This window comes from Pleurodeles waltl, chromosome 10 (genome assembly GCF_031143425.1).
Source record: "Pleurodeles waltl isolate 20211129_DDA chromosome 10, aPleWal1.hap1.20221129, whole genome shotgun sequence".
Taxonomy (NCBI): Eukaryota; Metazoa; Chordata; class Amphibia; order Caudata; family Salamandridae; genus Pleurodeles; species Pleurodeles waltl.
In genome coordinates this window covers 420,529,224-420,552,990 of record NC_090449.1, presented here as the reverse complement: position 1 = coordinate 420,552,990, position 23,767 = coordinate 420,529,224, and the positions used below count along the sequence as shown (strand labels likewise).

The 23,767-nt window shown below is 48.9% G+C and overlaps 1 protein-coding gene and 1 long non-coding RNA gene across 8 annotated transcripts in view; one reads left to right on the top strand and one right to left on the bottom strand.

Moving 5' to 3' along the window:
- The window catches only part of LOC138261582 (uncharacterized), a 182,840-nt gene that overhangs the window by 57,586 nt on the left and 101,487 nt on the right, over nucleotides 1–23,767 (top strand). The window lies entirely within an intron of this gene.
- Nucleotides 1–23,767, bottom strand: part of LOC138261581 (septin-9-like) — a 533,955-nt gene that overhangs the window by 462,613 nt on the left and 47,575 nt on the right. The window contains exon 1 of one of the 7 annotated variants that reach the window (XM_069210666.1): nucleotides 18,201–18,249. The exons of the other annotated variants lie outside the window; for them this stretch is intronic. Coding sequence (XP_069066767.1) covers nucleotides 18,201–18,234 — 34 coding nt within the window. The 5' untranslated portion in view covers nucleotides 18,235–18,249. Of the gene's footprint in view, nucleotides 1–18,200; nucleotides 18,250–23,767 lie in introns of those variants that run through there. 7 annotated transcript variants of the gene reach the window in all.

Here is a 23,767-nt window from a genome sequence, read left to right as displayed (position 1 = left end):
CTGTCCCTCTCTTGAAGGCCTTAGGCAGCAAGTTGCTGAAGAGTCCAATGGCAAGAAAACTGGAACACATAGGGTCTATTGGGAAGATGGACTCCTTTACACTGAGGCAAGAGATCCCAAACCTGGTGCCACTAGGAGAGTGGTAGTGCCTCAGGAGTTTAGGGAGTTCATACTGACCTTAGCCCACGATATTCCTCTTGCTGGGCATTTGGGACAAACCAAGATGTGGGAGAGACTAGTCAACCACTTCTATTGGCCCAACATGTCCCAGAAGGTCAAGGAGTTTTGTGTCTCCTGTACCACCTGTCAAGCCAGTGGTAAGACAGGTGGACACCCAAAGGCCCCCCTCATTCCACTTCCAGTGGTGGGGGTCCCCTTTGAAAGAGTGGATGTGGACATAGTGGGTCTACTTGAACCTCCCACAGCCTCAGGGAACATATACATACTAGTAGTAGTGGATCATGCTACTAGATACCCTATAACAATTCCCCTGAGGTCGACTACTGCCCCTGCAGTAGCCAAGGTCCTCATTGGTATCTTTACCAGAGTAGGTTTCCCTAAGGAGGTGGTGTCTGACAGAGGTACAAACTTCATGTCAGCATACCTGAAACACATGTGGAATGAGTGTGGAGTGACTTACAAATTCACTACACCATACCATCCACAAACTAATGGCCTTGTTGAGAGATTCAACAAGACATTAAAAGGCATGATCATGGGGCTCCCTGAAAAACTCAAAAGGAGATGGGATGTCCTTTTGCCATGCCTGCTTTTCGCTTACAGAGAGGTGCCTCAGAAGGGAGTAGGGTTCTCACCCTTTGAACTTCTGTTTGGCCACCCTGTAAGGGGACCACTAGCTCTTGTGAAAGAAGGCTGGGAGAGACCTCTTCATGAGCCTAAGCAAAATATAGTGGACTATGTACTTGGCCTACGTTCAAGGATGGCAGAGTACATGGAAAAGGCAAGTAAAAACCTTGAGGCCAGCCAACAGCTCCAGAAGTTTTGGTATGACCAAAAGGCTGCAATGGTTGAATTTCAACCAGGGCAGAAAGTCTGGGTTTTGGAGCCTGTGGCTCCCAGGGCACTTCAGGACAGATGGAGTGGCCCTTACCCAGTGCTAGAAAAGAAGAGTCAGGTCACCTACCTGATGGACCTAGGCACTAGCAGGAGCCCCAAGAGGGTGATCCATGTGAACCGCCTTAAGCTCTTCCATGACAGGGCTGATGTGAATCTGTTTATGGTAACAGATGAGGACCAGGAAGGTGAGAGTGAACCTCTCCCTGATCTCCTCTCCACAAACCCTAAAGATGGCTCAGTTGATGGAGTGATCTACTCAGACACCCTCTCTGGCCAACAGCAATCTGACTGCAGGAAGGTCCTGCAACAGTTTGCTGAGCTCTTTTCCCTAACCCTGGTCAGACACACCTGTCTACCCATGATGTGGACCCAGGAGACAGCATGCCTGTCAAAAACAAAATATTCAGACAGTCTGACCAAGTTAAGGAAAGCATCAAGGTGGAAGTCCACAAGATACTGGAATTGGGAGTCATTGAGCACTCTGACAGCCCCTGGGCTAGCCCAGTGGTCTTAGTCCCCAAACCTCACACCGAAGATGGAAAGAGAGAGATGAGGTTTTGTGTGGACTACAGAGGACTTAATTCTGTCACCAAGACAGATGCCCATCCCATTCCAAGGGCTGATTAACTGATTGACAAATTGGGTGCTGCCAAATTCTTAAGTACCTTTGACTTAACAGCAGGGTACTGGAAAATCAAAATGGCACCAGGAGCAAAAGAAAAGACAGCATTCTACACACCTGATGGGCATTATCAGTTTACTGTTATGCCCTTTGGTTTAAAGAATGCCCCTGCCACCTTCCAAAGGTTGGTGAATCAAGTCCTTGCTGGCTTGGAGTCCTTTAGTGCAGCTTATCTTGACGATATTGCTGTCTTTAGCTCCAGCTGGCAGGATCACCTGGTCCACCTGAAGAAGGTTTTGAAGGCTCTGCAATCAGCAGGCCTCTCTATCAAGGCATCCAAATGCCAGATAAGGCAGGGAACTGTGGTTTACTTGGGACACCTTGTAGGTGGAGGCCAAGTTCAGCCACTCCAGCCTAAGATCCAGACTATTCTGGACTGGGCAGCTCCAAAAACCCAGACTCAAGTCAGGGCATTCCTTGGCTTGACTGGGTACTACAGGAGGTTTGTGAAGGGATATGGATCCATAGTGGCAGCCCTCACAGAACTTATCTCCAAGAAGATGCCCAAGAAAGTAAACTGGACTGTAGAATGCCAACAGGCCTTTGACACCCTGAAACAAGCAATGTGCACAGCACCAGTTCTAAAAGCTCCAGATTACTCCAAGCAGTTCATTGTGCAGACAGATGCCTCTGAACATGGGATAGGGGCAGTTTTGTCCCAAACAAATGATGATGGCCTGACCAGCCTGTTGCTTTCATTAGCAGGAGGTTACTCCCCAGGGAGCAGTGTTGGAGTGGCATTGAGAGGGAGGCCTTTGCTGTGGTTTGGTCCCTGAAGAAGCTGAAACCATACCTCTTTGGTACTCACTTTGTAGTTCAAACTGACCACAGACCTCTCAGATGGCTGATGCAAATAAAAAAGGTGAAAATTCAAAACTGTTGAGGTGGTCCATCTCCCTACAGGGAATGGACTTTATAGTGGAACACAGACCTGGGACTGCCCATGCCAATGCAGATGGTCTTTCCAGGTTCTTCCACTTAGAAAATTAAGATTCTTTCGGGAAAGGTTAGTCTCATCCTCTTTCGTTTGGGGGGGGGGGGGCGTGGTTGTGTAAGGAAATGCCTCCTTGGCATGGTTATCCCCTGACTTTTTGCCTTTGCTGATTCTAAGTTTTGATTTGAAAGTGTGCTGAGGCCTGCTAACCAGGCCCCAGCACCAGTGTTCTTTCCCTAACCTGTACTTTTGTTTCCACAATTGCCACACCCTGGCATCCAGGGAAGTCCCTTGTAACTGGTACCCCTGGTACCAAGGGCCCCGATGCCAGGGAAGGTCTCTAAGGGATGCAGCATATCTTATGCCACCCTGGGGACCCCTCACTCAGCACAGACACACTGCTTGCCAGCTTGTGTGTGCTGGTGAGGACAAAACGAGTAGGTCGACATGGCACTCCCCTCAGGGTGCCATGCCAACCTCACACTGCCTATGCAGTATAGATAAGTCACCCCTCTAGCAGGCCTTACAGCCCTAAGGCAGGGTGCACTATACCATAGGTGAGGGCACCAGTGCATGAGCACTGTGCCCCTACAGTGTCTAAGCAAAACCTTACACATTGTAAGTGCAGGGTAGCCATAAGAGTATATGGTCTGGGAGTCTGTCATGCACGAACTCCACAGCACCATAATGGCTACACTGAAAACTGGGAAGTTTGGTATCAAACTTCTCAGCACAATAAATGCACATTGATGCCAGTGTACATTTTATTGTAACATACACCCCAGAGGGCACCTTAGAGGTGCCCCCTGAAACCTTAACTGACTACCCGTGTAGGCTGAGTAGTTCTAGCAGCCTGCCACACACCAGACATGTTGCTGGCCACATGGGGAGAGTGCCTTTGTCACTCTATGGCTAGTAACAAAGCCTGTACTGGGTGGAGATGCTTATCACCTCCCCCTGCAGGAACTGTAAAACCTGGCGGTGAGCCTCAAAGGCTCACCTCCTTTGTTACAGCACCCAAGGGCACTCCAGCTAGTGGAGTTGCCTGCCCCCTCCAGCCACGGCCCCACTTTTGGCGGCAAGGCCGTAGGAGATAATGAGAAAAACAAGGAGGAGTCACTGGCCAGTCAGGACAGCCCCTAAGGTGTCCTGAGCTGAGGTGACTCTGACTTTTAGAAATCCTCCATCTTGCAGATGGAGGATTCCCCAAATAGGGATAGGAATGTGACCCCCTCCCCTTGGGAGGAGGCACAAAGAGGGTGTACCCACCCTCAGGGCTAGTAACCATTGGCTACTAACCCCCCAGACCTAAACACACCCTTAAATTTAGTATTTAAGGGCTCCCCAGAACCTAGGAACTCAGATGCCTGCAACTTAAGAAGAAGAGGACTGCTAAGTTGAAAAACCCTGCAGAGAAGACGGAGACACCAACTGCTTTGGCCCCAGCTCTACCGGCCTGTCTCCCCACTTCTAAAGACACTGCTCCAGCGACGCTCTCCCCAGGGACCAGCGACCTCTGAAGCCTCAGAGGACTGCCCTGCATCTCCCAAGGACAGCGGCCCTGTTCACCGAAGACTGCAACTTTGTAACAAAGGAGCAACTTTAAAACAACTTGCGTTTCCCGCCGGAAGCGTGAGACTTGACACTCTGCACCCGACGCCCCCGGCTCGACTTGTGGAGAACAATCACTTCAGGGAGGACTCCCCGGCGACTGCGAGACCGTGAGTAGCCAGAGTTGTCCCCCCTGAGCCCCCACAGCGATGCCTGCAGAGGGAATCCTGAGGCTCCTCCTGACCGCGACTGCCTGCTTCTAAAAACCAGACGCCTGGTAGGGACACTGCACCCGTAGCCCCCAGGACCTGAAGGATCCGAACTCCAGTGCAGGAGTGACCCCCAGGAGGCCCTCTCCCTTGCCCAGGTGGTGGCTACCCCGAGGAGCCCCCCCCCCTTGCCTGCATCGCTGAAGTGACCCCTTGGTCTCCCACTGATTCCTATTACAAACCCGACGCTTGTTTGCACACTGCACCCGGCCGCCCCTGTGCCGCTGATGGTGCACTTTCTGTGTGGACTTGTGTCCCCCCCGGTGCCCTACAAAAACCCCCTGGTCTGCCCTCCGAAGACGCGGGTACTTACCTGCTGGCAGACTGGAACCGGGGCACCCCCTTCTCCATTTTAGTCTATGTGTTTTGGGCACCACTTTGACCTCTGCACCTGACCGGCCCTGAGCTGCTGGTGTGGTAACTTTGGGGTTGCTCTGAACCCCCAACGGTGGGCTACCTTGGACCCAAACTTGAACCCCGTAGGTGGTTTACTTACCTGCAAAAACTAAAACTTTTACTCCCCCTAGGAACTGTGAAAATTGCACTGTGTCTAGTTTTAAAATAGCTATATGTGAAATATGTGAAAACTGTATATGCTATTTTGCTAATTCAAAGTTCCTAAAGTACCTACCTGCAATACCTTTCATTTGAAGTATTACATGTAAGTCTTGAACCTGTGGTTCTTAAAATAAACTAAGAAAATATATTTTTCTATACAAAAACCTATTAGCCTGGAATTGTCTCTGAGTGTGTGTTCCTCATTTATTGCTTGTGTATGTACAACAAATGCTTAACACTACTCCTTTGATAAGCCTACTGCTCGACCACACTACCACAAAATAGAGCATTAGTATTATCTCTTTTTGCCACTATCTTACCTCTAAAGGGAACCCTTGGACGCTGTGCATACTATTCCTTACTTTGAAATAGTACATACAGAGCCAACTTCCTACAGTTACCCTATCATAAACTGCCCTTGGGTTAACCCTTGGTTCCATGGCTCTATCTGCTGGAACTACTGGTTACTTTTGAACACTCAACACCCTACTGTTATTTACCATCAACTGGGAGTCCCACTGTTTTGAGGACAAAGTACAGGAAATACCATTCCAATGTACTAAAAGCCTTTTCTGCATAGATTGCCAACAGCACAGTTGGCTCTCAAAATGTTGCATCTTGGAGAGCCATCTGTAAAGGCACCTAAGGTTTTGTAAAATCGACCCATACAACATAAATCACAATCGGTCTAGGTGAATCAGTTTGTCAATTATTTTATATTGTTGGTTAGCAAGGACCAAAAATCCAAGTCTTGATGCTTAACAGCAAAATGGGCCTGTAAGACTATCTCCGCTGATGTCACGTCTAATGGGAGTTTCCCTTCCGGTCTGGCTTTATACGTCATGCATCTAATAGGTTCCCCCAGTCTTCCACCCAGGCCGTCAAAGAATTGGGTCCGCATGCTGAGGAACCCGGAGTCCTTTGACTCTAAAGTTGTTTTGATTACTTCAGTGATTCTCTTCCCTCCCCGCCCCATAAGAAATCTCTTCCTCTAACACCTCTGTTTTTCAGTGAGAGTGAGGAACTCTAGATGTCCAACACAAACTTCTCCAGCTCATCTCAAGCATGTTTATTCCTAGTGTTATACAAAACGTTCAGACAGTATGTAAACGCTGGAGCGCTCTCATTGGTGGATTCCACTCGGTCACCAGTTTGTTATCTAATGGTAATGACCAATCTTCGACTCTCGCCTCCCCCTTTTAAATAACCACACCAAAAGTTTGCCTGTCTTATTGCTTTCTTCGTATAGCCTGTGCCTCTGCAGCCCAGTATTGTGCCCTTGTCGTCCTAACCACTAGAATTCTATACTCTTCTCTTTCCAATGCAATCTGGTGGGCTAAATCCTCCATGTGTTCAACCAGCAACTCCATCTCTCATTACAAAAGATTTTGTTCCACTTCTAGTGCTGCCTTTTCTGCCTCTCTGCAGCAACTGTGAGTATCGCCTGCCCACTGATAACTTATTTGTGGGCCTCTCACTGGGTGACTTATGACTGTAACAACCCTAAATTCTCTTTGAAGTAGAGATCTAATAGAGACATCTAGCCGCAGATTCCTTACCTTTGAATTTCCAAGGCTTCAGATTGGATCCAGAATATTTTTGCATGAGCAGTACCCCTGCGCACCGGTAGGTGTCATCGATTGGAACCATGTGGCATTGTCCACACCGGAAGTGATATAGTGGTCACCTATATAGGCGCCAACTCGGTTCGCTGACGTCTGCGCCAGTTAGCACTGATCCGGAGAAGAGCTACCCTGCTGCTTTTAGACAGGCTTTTTTCGACAGTTTGTCAAATTCTTTTTCAAGGTTTACCTCCTGGAGTGTAGTATGTCCTCAAGGAAGACAGGTTTAAAACTGTGTGGTGCCTGTCACTACATCATTACAGTTAAAGACAAACATTTGGTCTATGCCAGGGTATGGTGCCAAAGGCTTTGAGGGAAAGGTCCCTGAAGCTGCTAGCGACCCACCAGGCGACGCTCTGTCGCATGACTCCTAGGAGTTCTCAGTCACTATTGAAAAGAAGGTCTTGGGACTGTTCCAGGAGCCCTAAGTCCTCAGGACATTCAGGTAAGAGGCACAAGAAGTCAAAGCACGCTTGGACTTCTCCTTGTCCATCGGCTGATGTGACGACGAAGGAACATGGGCGTTCAAGGCACGGTTCTTCAGGTTTCCCCCCTTTTAAAGGTAGCCGGAGCGATCCCGTAGCTCAAATTAAGGAGTTTTTCAAGCTGTATTTGAGCAGGCTAACCACTCTGGAGTGGCTTTGAGCCATGCAGGGTAAGCGTGGCCCCATCGGGTACCCAGCTGGCCACTTACTTAGCTCTGATGGGCTTCTGTGTATCCAACAACAGATCCAGACTGGGGTTGGTCGTGCCACTGCACCTTCTCCGATGCCAGTCCTGACGCCTATGCTCCCGGCGCTCCAGCACCCACTGGAGGCACAAGCCCTATTTGGATCCCCAAATCCGACACAGAGCCGGTACAGAGTCGACCAGCGCCGATTCAGATGCAGACAGGACCCACATGTCCTAGGTTGGTGCGTGAGCCCTATTCTGAAGGGGTAAACACTTAAGGAAGAATGAGAGGGGTCACTGGACCCTTTAGAAAATCAGCTAGAGGGTCAGGAATCCAAGGACTGCTGTGAGGAACTGGGTGATGCCAGTGGACTGGATACCTCTTTAGATACTGGTTTGCTTTTTCCCACCTACCGTGACTACAGAGGAGGGAGCATCATACGCTGTGGTGGTGAAGAAGGCAGCTGAGATCCTGGACCTTGAACTACCTTCGGAGGCAGTCAAGACGAACTTCTTGACATGCAGTGTTTCAACCAGGAGCTTCCTCATCTAAACCCCTTCTCCCTTTAAATGAAGCACTTATTGATGTCCTACTGGGAACCCGGTCAAAGCGCAGCACAGGGGCTCCTGTGAACAGAACAACTGACTGCCACTATTGCCCAACAGCTTGGGCATCCCATCTTTCCTCACCCAACACCCCACCCCTTAAAGCTTGGTTGTCCAAGCCTCCACTTCCCATGGTGTGCTCCCTGCTGCTCCCCCGGACAGGGAATCCAAGAGGTTGTATAGCTTAGGCAAGAGGATGTTTACCTCCACCAAACTTGCATTGCGGTCGGTGAACACTGCATGTTTATTGGGCTGCTAGTCCCAAACACTGTGGAACACAGTTGCGCAGGTGCTGCCACAGGCCAAAGAGGAGGCCTGGGCCATTCTCTACCAGTGGGTTGTGTAGGAGGGTATTCTTTATGCATTCCCTTACTTGTATGGGAGCCTTGCTTCATCGTCTTTCACATCCACATCCGCAAAACTGCTGCCTTGAGGTTGTTACATACCGCCATTGTGATATAGCGACGGTCCCTGTTGGATGAAGGCTGCATGGGTGTTGTGTGGCTGCATGGCCCCCGTGCCGCTCTTGTAGAAGCTTTTTTCTTCTGTGCTATAGTCCCACAGAGTAGCCCCTTGTACTGATAGGCTTCCATGGCCGTGGACGTTTTGTTGCCTTTTTTAATGCATTGTAGCGCCTTATCAACAGGACCTTGAAAGAGGGTGTTTCCAGTGAAGAGTTTATTATGTTGGCTTGCACTTCCTCTTTAAATTCTAAGAACCCGAGCCAGGCGTTTCTTCGAAGAGTAGTAGCCGTACATAGTTGTCTACTGACTGTGTGTACTACATTTAAAGCTGACTTAAGTGTCTTTTGACTTCTACAGCATCTAGTTGGCCCTCCTTTTTAATTATTTGGGTAAGTGTTGCATTAGCTCCTCCATTTCATTTTTGATCGGTATATAGATTGAGTAAGGCGCTTTGAGTTGGCAACACGCCACTGCATGGCTGATGATCTCTCAAATGTTCCTGCCATCATGTCTACTATCTTACTCTCTTTGTCAGGCAGTATGCCTGATGATGTCTATTACGATTAGCGAGGGTGCTTGCACATTTCCCTTGATTTAAGTCAGAGTACATACCTGGCTAGTCCTCTACCAACTCTTCTGTCTGCAATGAACCCTGTTTTTGGAAATACTCATACATCTCCTCCTCCACCTCTTGAGGTTCTGGAATGAGTGGAGGTTCCAGTTCTTCTGCCTCCTGTTCTTCAAAATGCGGTTTGTGCTGTAGCCCTTGCGAATGACAGCTCTAGTTCTGCTCCAGGCGTCTCCTTTGAATCCACTTTAATAGGCATTGAGACCCACCTTCTGGCTTCTCCTCCTTGACTCTGAAAATGGCAACTACGTGGAGTGGTTTCCGGGGCGAACATATAATGTCACACTAGGAGGGGCATAGCCCCAAAATGTCACTGACACCCAAAAAAAAAAAAAGACTAACAGGCTACTAAGAGAAAACTTCACACCCAACCATTTGATGGGGGAAAAAATGCACGGCATGTGAATCCAGAAAAGATTCACACTGCAAAATAGAATTTACGTTGGTTACTGAAGTGAACCTTCTCGGCAAGAACAAATCTAAAGACCTCTCCTAGCCTCCTGATATAGCGGGAGATGGCAGTGTGTGTTTCTGAGCATGTAGGGGGTGTAGTTAAGTTCACAGTTTGCGTGGGGGTGGATAAAAGCAGCTTCTAGGAGGTGCAAGGACCATATTAAGAAATTGGAGGAATATGTGGCAGAAGCATGAGAAAATTCAGAAGAGTAGCGCTCGAACTTTGGGTGAATAGGTTTGGCAAAAGGTGTCTACTGTGCAGAGTCTGAGTACAGCCTTTTATTTCCCTTTCTGCACAAACATCCTCAAACTTCTACAATGTGAGCAAAGTTGCAGTCACTCCTTGCCTATACACAACATGTGTCAGCGGTTTAATCCCCCCACGGGATAGGCATGTAACCTGTAGGTCATGGGTTGTAAGCAGTGCTTTAAATGGGCCAGTACTCTCCGGTACTGAGTACCGGCATTTTTTTATTTTGAGAGGGAGAGTACCGGCACATCTCAAGAAAAACGTAATACTTTCAATTGGAGAGTACCGGCACTTCTCCGAAACAAGCAGGTACTCTGGCACAGAGTACCTGCTCTTTAATTTTTCCATTTCAAGCACTGGTTGTAAGGACAGTATTAGCTCTTTTAGTGAATAGGCCTGCACCAGAGGTCCTCATCTAACAAGCAAATCATAGGTTTGGATACTGTACGGCGACTCTGCCTTTCATCCTTTGATAAAAATGTGTTCCATTGTGTTGGGCATTGGTAACAACTCTCATCTAACTTTCAATATAGCGCTAATACACTAAGGCAGCAAGGGCTATGAAGATGATGTACTGTACATTTGTCGAATACAAAAATTGAATAGGACTGTTAAAGTTCCTAAGCCTTAGACAGAGGCGCACAGGGATACCCATGTTACATTTTAATTTAAGCATTTTAGCAGTCATGGCTTTCATGAAAGAATGACAGAACATATCAAAAAAGTGACCTGCATACCAGGCAAATAAAATAAAGCAGGCTTCTCCAACCAGTAGCTTGGGGGTTACTGGTAGCTTTCCAGCCACCTGTGTGCAGCTCTACTGTGTGCAGCCCATCACACCGAGTTAGAAATGTTTGCTTGATTGAATTAATGTGTGTATACCAACTTTCAAAAGTGTGTACTTGAGGCCAAAATGTTTGTATTCTTTTTGTAACACAATTCCAAAAATATATTTACAAGTGATATTTGAATGATAAATCGTGCAGCAGTGGGAGACTTATAACTAACATTATTTCCTTTGTGCTAGTGGGCATTGCAGCTATGGCTGTTATGTTTTACAGTTGTAGAAGTATTCCAAACTGACTGAGCCTTTTTAGGTAACAGCCTACCAGGCAGCACAGCTGTCTGGTTTGCTAAACACATCTTGGGGACATTCAGAAAGTTGACCTTGGAATGCAATCTGCTCTTTGCTTGCCATTGGCTCTGTGGTTTGTAAATCACATTTTCTTGTTTTCCATTTGTTGATGTATTTGTTTTAGGCTGTCCAGGTTGAGTTTTTATCTTCCCTTGCCAAAACCTTATTTACAGTATCCCTCTGAGTGCTCCCTTTCTGTAAACAGGCCTATAAATCTTGTTCTTATCTTGGCACAAGACCGTGGTTTAATATCAGGCACTGTCTTCTGAGTGTGCTTGTTTACTCTTCTTTCTCAGACTTCAAAGTGAGAGGATTTGTGTTACAATATTGCTGGATACTAAGGGTAGTAAAGAGTTTTTTCTAGCACACAACAGCATTGTCTGTAATGTCAGTGTGCTCTACTGTACTCTATGCCACTGCACTGTACTCTAACACTCAACTCTATGCCCCTGCACTCTCTGCCAATCCTCTCTCTGCCACTCTAATCTACACCACTGCACTCTATGCAACTGTGCTATACACCACTTCACTATATGCTATTACACCCAATGCCACTCTATGCAACTGCACTCTACCCTGCACCACTTCACAACACTTCCCTCTACTCTGAAACAATCTACTCTACGCCACTGAACTTTACGCCAATCTATTCCATGCCACTGCACTCTAAGCCACTGCACTTTCGCAATCACCACTGAACTCTACGCCGCTCTACTCTGCACTACTCCACTGCACTGCACTATATTCTGTACCACTCTACCCACTGCACTCTATGCTATGTGACTCTACTCTGTGCTACCGCATCACTCCACTCTGCACCACCTTGTCTCTCTACGCCATTGCATTCTATTATGCACCACTCTAATCTACACCACTGCAATCCATGCCGCTGCATTGTACGCCCCTGAATTCAGTTCCAAATGCACTCAATGACACCGCACTCTACACCAGTCTACTCTCTGCTACTCCAGTGTATGCCACTCTGCGCGATTCCACACTATGCCACTCCAATACACGACATTCTCTGCCACTCCACTCTTCGCCATTCTATTCTATGACACTCCACACCACTATCTTCTACGCCGCAAACTTTTAGTCATGTTTAACACTAGCCATTCTAGTGTACAACATGTCTAAAACAAATTGGTAAAGCCAATATCTCTTGCATAGGCGAGACCTATTGGCTTTGCCAATGCTTGTTTACATTATTGCTGGCAATCATGTACTAAGGTGATTATATCTGATAATCTTGCATAGGGTGGTCACTAATGTACTCTTGTCTTAAGTGTACAATACTAATAAATTTGGTAGCTCGGGATGATTTTCGTGCAACAAAAGTAGTGCTCATTTAGTGAAAAGGTTGGAGACCCCTGAAATAAATGGATATTGAGAAGAGGGGAAAAAGGAGAAAAATTGCAGCAGGCACTCAACCCAGTGAACTGTCAAAACAATTGATGAACTGAACGTAAATCTCCAGGTAACGCCCTGCCACCCCACCCACCGCTTGTTTGTATCGTTAATAGGTGTAGTTCTGAATCCGGGCAAGCGCACTTTTATATATTGTAGGGTTTGGTTACAGTACTGTACTAACCCCATCCCTAGCACGAAGGGTCTAGTGCTCTTGGTAATGGGATAAAGTGCAGGGCGACATTTTATTGTTGAGCGATATTTCTGTCTTAAGTATGGATTTTGGTAGTCTACCGTTTGCTGAATTTCAAGCAGTCTATTTTATAACGTGTGAGTTAGCGTGGGGTCTGTGAGAAGAAACTGGGTGTTCATTGATGCCACACACCATGACCGCAAGGGTACCACGCGGCCATGGTGGCGGGATCCATACCTAGGGAGGGGGCGGCGACGCTTTCACGCTGTTACACAGACACGCGTCACACGCCAGATGCTGAGGCCGAGTGCCTGCACTCGGCACGGGGGTGGAGTCCGGCTCCGAAAAGTCATTTGGTCGTAAACTGGATCCCCTGTTTCTTACAGCCTGATTCTAGGGGTCTGTGGAGTGTCCTCTTGGATTCCATGGAGGCGTCGAATTGCAGTGGAGAGAACATCCACCTTCTAAGTCGGAAGTGAGGAGTGTCGCACCTTTCCATCTGTCTCCGCTGCTCTGCATGACCGCACCAGTCCACACAGGACTTCAGCATCCTGACATCTGCCCACCCCCTCCCCCGCCTTCTGCCGAACAGTGAGGACTCTTACACCCCGACATCTGTCCCTCGCACATCCAGGGTCTCGCATGCACTCGCCTGCCCCTTGTGCCACTGAACTCCCTGGGTGGCGATGAACGCCCACTGTTTGCCCATTTGTGCTCGCTGAGGTGCAGGAATCGGGTTCCAGAAGACACACCGCGCGCCCTCCAGAGGTACAGCCAGGAGCTGGGACCAGCAACACAGCTACTTGCGCGGTTCCAGTTAAACCCCCCTCCACCTCTGGTACAAGCAGCATCGTCTTCTGCACCTTCTTGTAACGCCCAAGCTCCTGTTAAGATTCTGTTCCTGTAACAGTTCCCGCCATTGTTCTTTCTTTTTTTATTTTCTTCTGCACCCATTTGCTTCTGTTCCACGATGAGTTCTTGTTCTCAAGTTCTTCTGTATATAGTGTTGCACGGATTCACCCCGCATTCCTGCCGTTTCAGCCCATGTGTAATATTAACATATTTTTACAATGTGATGGGTTTGAATTTACCGCCCTCGGGAGTATGGAAGACGTGTTCAGATGTCAGCTCAAGGCCTGCCCTCCCGGCTCTAAGCATCATACGGGGTTCTCGTGGGTAAGCTTTAGAGCCACGAGCCCTTTAAGACACCGGGGTTTGGAATCCTCTGGTGGCGGTCGGGGTTGTGTAGACCTGCCAGCGTCTCTCTATGGGTTCAGTGATTGCCTTTACAGGCTCCCTGGTACTCATACCGCCCAGACACTTCGCAAGCGGCCTGTCAAAGCGGAGCTCTTTTATAGGAGGGTTCTCTATTGTCCACGGGTCGACTCTGTAAAGGATTACGAGGCTCCAGGAGTGAAGGACCTTTGATTCCTACAAGGGGCATCTCAAGGCTGTGATCACTAGATCCGGGCCAAAGGCTACAGTTGTAGGATCTCGACACCATGACTGATGGACACCAGAGGCGGTGTCACGTCATGCTGGCTGATGCTTCTGGTAAGCGGACAAGCAGTTGCAGCAGGCAGAAACGTAGCCTCAGCTTGGCCCAGCTGTAGAACATGAGCAGCTGCCCAGGTAACGCCCATTAAGCCGCTTTAGGGCCAAGCAGGCATTGCAGCTCTTCGGCACACAGCCTGCACAGGGCCAAGCATTGCTCGGGCCAGGCCAGCTGGAGCCGGGCAGGGTTCCAGTTTCCGCTACCAGAGAGCTTGTTTAGACCCCTCAGAAGAGGAGCATCCTCGTGGCCATCTATCGTAGCACACTGAGGATAATGGCTTGCCAGGCAGTTGTGTGTATTCCAGCACAAAGCCACTAATCTGAAACATAGTTTCTAAACTGATGAACGCGTTTCCGACAGGGGCAACAATAATGCTGCAGCGCCTACTCACAACCTAGTACTAAGGCGGACCCATCATCATGCTCCGAGGCAACACTCACTCAAGGAATTTACCCATCTGTTAATGTATTCTTATCACAACCCAGGGGTAAAGGGAATGATCCTGCTGTGCGGGCCTGCATGGGTTTTACAGGACTGTACCCCATGTCCGGCAGCCTGCCACTAACCACGCAGGATACCAATAGTCCAGCAAGGAAGGCCGCACTTCAGAGATTAAGGGTGAGGGCACTAATCAGTCAGAATGAGTTTTTGATGTCACACAAAACTCCCTCCTCGGCGGGGAGCCTGCAGCAAATCATTCCGGACTTTCTTCTTAAAAAATATCCTTTAATTTATGTTACTGGTTGGGTTACATTTTAATTTCCATTTAATTTCTATTCTCGTTCTGGACATTTTCCTTTTTAATTATTAGTTCATTGCTGTTCCCTTTCTGTGCTAGCCTTTCCAGCCTCCCGGTCCTCCGGTTATTTTCATTGTTGCTGTTTTCTGTCTATTCCGGTTGTGCTCGGTTCCAATCCCTACTCCCCTGGGCTCATGGCTGTTCTACAGGTTGGACGAGCCAACGATTTAACAGGGAGACCGAGCCAAGTGTTGGCCCTAGCTGTAAGAGCCCGTGCGCGAGCCGAGCCATAAAACGTTTGGCATGTAGATCATGCAACAATCATCAGGTCGGAATATTAGGGGACTTCGAAACTCAAAAAACTGTATTTATTTATTTAACAAGCAGAAGCCTTTCACTTTAGTACATCTGATTATATATCTGCATGGAGTAGTTATTAAAAGCGAGAGTTTTTAAAGATCCTACCCTAGTGACTGCTAAAGTGAAGTAAGAGGCAAGGAGGTTGTCACATGTATCTTACATGTGGTCTGGATTCCTATTCCAGATGGAGCAACATTTAGGTTTATTAACTTAAACAAGTGTTTTTTGTACAGCACACATCCTGAACTCACATATTTGATTGAAGGTGCTTTTAAGTGTGATAATTAACAAAAAGGATACTTGTTGAAATATATTATCTGCCTAGGGTCACATAATTTGTTCAACCAGGAAACCCTGGAGTGAACCCAGATTTTCCTGTTTTACACTATGCACTTCAGCTACTAGATGGCTATCTCTGTTTGACATCAAACCGTAATACTTTTCCTTAGTTCTTGGAGGATGAGGTCCTAGTGTGTACGACAGGCAGGATCCACACTTAATTTCTTGTCCAAGCAAACTGCCTTCATTTATTTTGTGGCACACGGAGATTCGCCGGGGTGATACTTGATCAGCATCTCTGACAAATGGGGTGCACAGCCTCCCGTGAAAGCTAGGCTCATTTTGGGCTCGGGGTTCCAAGCGGGCCTCGAGCACAGCCCGAGCCAAGCACCTGGCTCGAGCTTTTAGGGCTCGCCACCTCGGTCTACTCTGTTCCTCGGGTTACTGCTGCATGTTCCTCCCCAGACGCGTGCGGCTTCTGCGGTTTCACTCGTGAGCCGGTTTTGGCTCTCGTCCTGTCTGCTTTCTGGTCAAATTTACTGGTTGGCACTGCAGCCCCCTTTTCTGTCACAGAATGTTAAAGACGCCTTAAGTGCGCAGAACCTTTTTATGGGCTTATTACATTTGTTAATGGGCTGCCCCGGGAAGCAGCGACGCAGTGCATTAATAGGCCTGTCCAAGCTGTGCAGCACTCCGTCAGCAGTGAAGTGGCTGCATGGGCTGCCTCACGTGTTGGGCTCCTCTCTGGTAGCGAAGGGGTTACGGAGACTAGCCATGCAAAGCTCCACTGTCGGTGGAGCTCCACTGACAGAGGTGGTTACTGACAGAGCCCCATGTGTGCACCGCTCCTCCCGGGTATTCAAAGCACTGGAGTTCAGTGGGGCCGTGGCAGGTATGTGATCACCTCTCTGGCAGCGAAGGGGTTACGCAATTATTAGAAAGATTCTGCACATTCCTTCTCCCTTAGTCAACGGGACTTTGCATCAGGTTTCACCGGGAGCTCTACCTGTCCAGCCGGGACCCTGGCAGAGCGTCTTCGCGCTGTGCCCCATTGCTGGCAGGCTGTCGGCTATTGGCGAGCCAAACCGGGTGGGGTTCTCTTCTCTGTGCCACAGACCCTGGTGACCCCCAGTCGTACCACAAGCCTAGGCTCTGACGGAAGCGAGAGCGCCTGAAACCGGCAGTCTTACCCCTCCGACTCCGTGGTCTGTCCTGGCCTCTAAGGGTAAACCTGGCCTAGCCAGCGCGGACTGCGGAGATGGGGCCGAAAGAAGCCTAGAACGCTCCCTGCAGCCTTCTCCGCGGGACTTTAGGATAACAGAGGACTGACTTACACGTGGGGTAGGGGACAGTGTCTAAGGGAGGAGTAAACACGCACATACCAATCGACACTGTCGGCGGTTCTGTAAAGTCATAAAGTTGACTCCTAGTGGGACCTTCCTATGTATAGTTCACAACCGGGAGCTAATAGTCAGTAGGACATGGAAATCGAGGGAAGGAACACATGATCTCTTTGAGAGAGACAGACAAGGGGACTCGGTGTTCTGCCCGGGGGTATAAATACTCCAACAGAAGACGAAATGTAAGGACGCAAAGACTTGGGCTGCAGTTAGCGTTCGCAAAACCAGCCCCGCTGGAGCACCACCCCAAAAAGGACAGCCTGTGGCGTTACTCTCTAAAACACTGATTAGCTCCAAGAGGCACTGGAATGGCATATGCTGCGCTATTCAACAGTGTATACGATAAAAAAAAGATATCGCTAAGCCAAAGAACCAGAGGATATCTCGTGATCCCGACACCGGGGAGCCCGTCTCTGTTTCCAATATGGCAAAGCTACCCCCGGTAATCCCAAAACATATTTCCTTGTGTCCCAGCGTAGCAGAGCTTCTCTCGGTAGGTGCGGTTCTGGGTCTGTGGTACTGTTACTTATCCCAAAACGGTAGCAGAATATGCCACATTACCTTTCCGCGCAGTCTCCCGTGTGCCCCACCCCCACATCTGGCAGAACATTGATCAGGCACAACCTCCTGCCTGTTTCGGACTCTGGCTAAGCCTCAGTTCCCCATAGGCTAGAGCAGCGTTCCCTTTTTACTCCCGGCCCAACACTGGCATGGCTACTTTACAAGTACCCAAGAGCCTGGCAGCACAACTCCCTTTCCCGGAGTCCCTGAACCCATCGGAGCTTTTCCTTCCCTGTGGCTCAGACTCTGCACTCTGCGAGACCAGGTCCCCTCCAGGCGTGTTCGCGCCTATAGTGCTCCAGACGGACTGGAGTGCTCCAGGCTCCTATTAGAGCAGGACAATGCGATTTTGCACATGGCTGCATTCTGTGTAGAGTTAACAAAAAAGTATGGACTAAAATGCGGTCTGAGTAATTACCATTGGTTGAGGTTGAGTTGAGCATTCCCCAATCACCTTGTTGTTACTTTAAGTTCTTGGCATAAGATCTTCCCTCTCTGCCACCAGAGCACATCGTTCACTCTGGAAAAGCTTCTCTGAGCCCCAGAATCCATAACAAGTTTTCTTTGTCTGTGGCTCGGACCCTGTTTAAATAGTCTAACTCTGCCCAATAGACCCTGGCAGCGCCCCCACCCCTCACTGCGTGGCCACGTCCAGGCGTGTTCGCCGCTGTAACGTTCCAGGCCGGGCTGTTCCTGCTGGGAAAGCACCAAGTCTGATTTGTAAATAGCTGGACTCTCTATGGGATGGGCACTGAAACACGGCCCTAGTAATTGCCAGTGAGTTAGATTAATTCAAGCATCTCACCCATTGCCTTTTTGTTCTCCTCGGATTCTGGCATCACCTCTCCCCTCGATGCCCCCAGAGCCTGGCAGCTTCTCTCCCCTGCGAAAAGACAATGGCAGCGCTCCGACAACAGCCAGGAATAACATACTTTCAGGATGTGAAACTGATATGTTAGAGGAAAGGAAATGAAAACGTGAATTTGGTGCGCACCAAGGGACACAAATATTCCGCCCAGGGGGACAAGCACTGTTTTCTCTGGGAGATGAACATTGCTGCCATGCCTCGGCCCAGCTGTGTTTTTGATTTAGTAAGAGCCTATTCAAAAATTTTTGTAGCACTGGGTTCTTGTTGACATACTTACCACTGGTAAGTTACCAGGTCTGCCAAGAGGTTGAAGAGAACCGAATATTCTAAGAAATGTGAGTCCCAGCAGGTAAAGGGAGGGGCGTAGTGGAAAAGGGGGTGGCGGGGGGGGGGGGGGGGGGGGGGAAGACGTCTGAATGAAGGAAGGAAAGAAAGAGGCCAAGCGAAACGCGGTAAAACGGCAGAAACGCAGGAGGGGCACAGAGGCTCAACGGAGGCGCTTTGCGGAATGCTGGGAAGTCCAACATTGAGTTGTAGAGACCACGAGAGCATTCAGGACGCTTTGTGGGGCTCTCTACGTGGCACGCACGGCTGTTTGCCTCTCCAAGCAGCGGCCTCCCTTCTAGTTTTGTCCCCAAGGCCCTAGGGAAATTGCCGATTGAAATTATGAGATTAGCTCCATAGCCACCTCACAATCTGAGCGATTTACGTCGCAGTAGAGAGGTTTGAATCAATGCTTTATTTGTAAATAAAAACGTGCCGGTGCCCAAAGCTCTCCTCTGAACAAGCGGCTTTTGCAATTAAATGGGGAGCAGGAAATACTGAGGCAGCGTAACCCAAAAGCCATCTCGGGCCTCTTTAATCCATTTACTGCTACTGCCTGCAACTTCAGCCCACTCTTGCAGCTTTCTGCCTTTGTGGTTTTTTTTTCGTTTTTTCTCTTCCTCCTTCTTTCACACATGTCTTTTGATCGCAGTAAATGCTTAAGGCAGAAAAATAAGTGCCGGTCCTAAAAAATAAGGCATCCCCGCACCGGAAACCACCGGCTCAAATTAAACATGGTGGGAATGACTAGAAAAGTCCAACACGTACGCACCACTTCCACCACTCCTTGCAGCTGTAAACTTCTCAGAGTGCGTGAGTGAGGGTAGAGCCCCTCACTTCCAACACCGACTCCTAACTGCTGCAAACTCCGCCGCGCCACACCGCTCCCCTTCTACAAACCTCACGCTCACTTCGCAAACATGCCGATCCTCCCTCACCCCTCTCCAAACTCCAGACACACACATCCCCTCTTACGACTCCCCCATTTCAGACTCCACAGACACACACCTTCCTTCTTACCATCCCCCCATTTCAGACTCCACAGACACCATCTCCAAGTTTCCTGCTCCAGACAGAATGCATTACTAGAGGTGGGCCAGTCAACAAATTATTAGCGGGAGCCAACCCATAGCCGAGGAAAGGGTTGGCTCTAGGAGCCTGGCCACGAGTCTTGAAAAGATCTGGCATGTAAATAAGGCAACAAAAATCGTGTCAGACCAGGGGTCTCCGACCTTTTCTGCAGTGAGCGCTACTTCTACTCAATGAAAGTCCTACAGAGCTACTGACATGTTTTACTGCTGTAAAAAAGAGAATAACTTAACATAACACAGTGACTATCCCCAGCTGTATTATCAGTAGTGACCACCCAAGCACTCTAGGTGAGGTTACCAGCAAAAATGTTATCAAGTGCCTCCATCTAACTAATGAAGTAAAATTCAAATCATCCTTTGGCACAATGGACATAACCAGAGCAATACATTTAAATATATTTTGGAACTGCAACCTTTTGTCTTCGTCGGCATATCAGTTTCTGAAAATGCACATATAAGTTTCGATCAAATTCCACTTTCTGTTTTGGACAAAATAAACTAAATTTTACAGAAGGAGAACCTTTTCTGAAAACCCCCCATTATTTTTGCCTTAAAAATATAATTTTTATATTTTATGAAACACAATCAGGAGGAGACCATGGATGGTTACCATAACACCAAGAATACCTGTATTATACTGATAATTCCCACCATTGTACCAGGTCCACAATTGTGCCAAGAATGGACGCGTAACAGCCAGTATGCCCATTATTATGTGAGGGAGGTTACCATTATGTCAGGAATGGCTAAAGGTAGGAAAGTCATGCACTAACTGTGACAGTGATGACAGAGTATGCAACAACTACACCAAGAATACCCAAAATAGTCAAGTATGACAGTTATTATGCCATTGGCACTATTATGCCCATGAACAGATACACCTGTCCCCAAAATAAAACCCTTGTGATGAGGCTAGCATACACATTTAATACCAGGAGTAGCTTCCAGGAAGCAACACTGTTTATTAAAGAGGGACACCAGGTCAGGGAAACCACACATAATTGAATGCAGATGAGGGTCTTAATTTTCTCTGCTCTGGATCACACTCTGCTTTCTTCAGCTCTTGGGCTGATCATTCATCCAGCTAACACACTTTTACTCTGGCTCCTACAGTCCCAAACTTCAGTGGGTCAACATTGGTTATAGCTTAGGCTACTGCTAGCAATCTTCTTTTTCATGGCCCACTGTTCAAACACAAAGTATGACTGATACAGCAGGGCCTACAACATGGTCAAACTCCTTGTGACTTAGTCAGATTGAAATTGGATACAGATGGTCAAGCAGTAGACCCCAAAGGTCAATACAATATGTTTTGAATGTTAACAAGAGGCCCTGCCATTGGCTTGGCTGGCTGTCATCCTAAGGGTCTATAGATGAGCAGTGCTGCCTTCTTAATATGCACAGACTCTCTGAATTAGATACTTGGCTTGGCTTCACCTTTGAGAGCTACCTTGAGGGTACTGACAAGCTGCCAGTAGCTTTGAGCTACTTGTGGGTACTGGCAAGCTTCCAGTAGCTTTGAGCTACTTTTTTGAGACCCCTGTGTCATACTAGGAGACGGGGACTTCAAAACGTTTAGTTCTTTAATGTGGAAGGGTTTCACCTTAGTACATCAGATTATCTAAGAATTATTTTATTAAAAGTGAGGTATGAACTGAGAAGCATTCCAGCCCCAGCCCTGCTGACAATGCTGTTCGTAACAGGCAATTCAGGGCTCAAGAGTACCCTACATGTGGCCTAGATTCCTATTATATTATACATTATAGATGCAGCAATATTATAGCCTTGGGCCTGGGGTGGGCTGAGCCACTCCTTTCCACCTTGCGACGGGCGGCCCCCGGGTGCCTTGGCGGTCGTATGTGAGATCTCTGGGCCAATTCTGATCTCCCAGGAACCTTCAGGACTGCCAGGTCTGCCTGGGAGGGAGCTGCATAGGATCCACACAGGAGCAACATAGGAGCATCAAAAGAGAAGGTGGCTTCAGGCAAGTGTTCGATATCTTGCAAGTTTCCCTAAGAAAAGGCCTTGGGTAGTGCACAAACTGTAGCTTAGGCCGTAGGCAACCGGTTTCTGACAGAGGCAGCTGGCGCTAGGCCAGTGCGGCTTGTCCGGACCCTGTTGCCCGCTGCCTTTGTCTCCTGCCTCCTCCTGCCTTTCAATCTAATCGGGACTCCTTCACTCCTAGTCTGCAAGTCTTCAATTGGTGCGTTGATATCTCAAACTAGTGCCGCAAGACCGCCTCTTCAAGGCTTATCTACCTACGTTTAGCGACACTCCTCTCCCTTGGAGTTTTCCCTTTAAGGGAAGGGCCAGGATCCCGTAGTATTAGGAGGTCTGATAATGTAAGGAAGGAGCACCCAAACCCCCAAAAGTGCAAGGAATGCCGCCGCGCCGTCAATGTGGGCAGCGCCACCCCGCATTCACCACCAGCCTCTGCAATTTCAGCAGCACTCTTCTCATCGGCTGCTGATCCGCCTAGCTCAGCGATCTCGAAGTTTCAACTTTCTGCTGTTTTTATGCCACACCCACCTCCCCTGAAGCTTCATGAGTCCTCTCTATTTTCATATTTTAAGAAAAAACCTAAGTTGGAACTTTTGGCAAATGGTGGTGAGATCAAGTCGGAGTCAGGCCAGAGTGTTCTTATGGAGCCTGCAGTCACCGATCCTGTACCTATTGCTTGTGGCTATTTCACAACAGTGGCACAAGTCTACTGTCCAGCTTCACCCGTTTCACCCGTTTTCTCCCAGTTAGCATCTCAAAGTGAAGTGAGCCATTCACCACCCCTTGAGGACCAGCCGGCCGTACTTTTGTCAAAACATGAACTTTTGCCAATTATTATCCCCAGTGACCATTCTTCAAATGCAGGGGAGTGGGTGCCTTCCTTAGCAGCCTCTTGGGCAGCTCTCCATCGGTTGGCTGGCCAGGATGGGCTGACTGTAGGCTGCCATGATTCCCTGCAGGACCACAGCATTCTCCTGCCATCTAGCCCCCCCGGCAGCCCAATGGATTCAGAGTTTAACAGGCAGCATCCATCCACTCACTCCTTGACCTCTCCTGTCTTCAATCTGATCCTCTGAGCGGTGCCAACAAGGAACCTAACCCTGTGCCCCCTCCTACGTTCACGGAAGCCAGCTCTGCCTGGCCTCAGCTTCTGCAAACTCTTCAATCCACCGTGCTGGCCCTGAACTATCACTCTGATAAACTGGACGTCCAAGTTGATCTGCTGAACACATTGGCTTCTTATGTAGCTGGCACATCGCCATAGCCATCCCCGAAGGCTACAAGATTTCCAGGAAAGACTGCACCAACCAAGTAGGAGGAGGAATCGCCATCGTCTTCAAAGACTCCATCAGCGTCACCACCTCCACCGAAGACACCCCCCTCGCCGCAGAGCACCTGCACTTCCAGATCCGCACCGACCCCAGGACCACCCTCAGAGGATCACTCATCTACCGCCCCCCCCCGGACCATGCGCCCTTTTCAGCGACTCCATCACCGACTTCATCTCCCCGCACGCCCTCGCCTCGCCAGACTACATCCTCCTCGGCGACCTCAACTTCCATCTAGAACAGAACAAGGACCCCAACACCACCGCCCTGCTCTACAACCTCGCCAACCTCGGCCTCAAGCAACTGGTGAACACCCCCACCCACATCGCCGGACACACGCTTGACCCCATCTTCTCCGCCAGCAAACACGTTTCCTTCAGCCACGCCTCCGCTCTACACTGGACCGACCACAGCTGTGTCCACTTCACCTTCCGACGCGAGACCCGCCACCTCCGCACTCAACCCATCCCTCGTCGACAGTGGAACAAAATCCCCGAAGAACAGCTCTTCTCCACGCTCATCGACAACCAACCTACCTTCACCACCGACCCCAACGACGCAGCCCTCAGCCTCACGAACTGGATCACCAACAGCGCAGACAACCTTGCTCCCCTCAGACGCCCTCCAAGACAGGCCAACACCAAAAAACCTCTCTGGTTCTCTGACACCCTTAAGGAATCAAAGAAAACCTGTCGCGCCCTCGAGAAAAGCCTGGCGTAAGGACCACACCGCTGACAACATGACCGCCCTCAAGAACGCT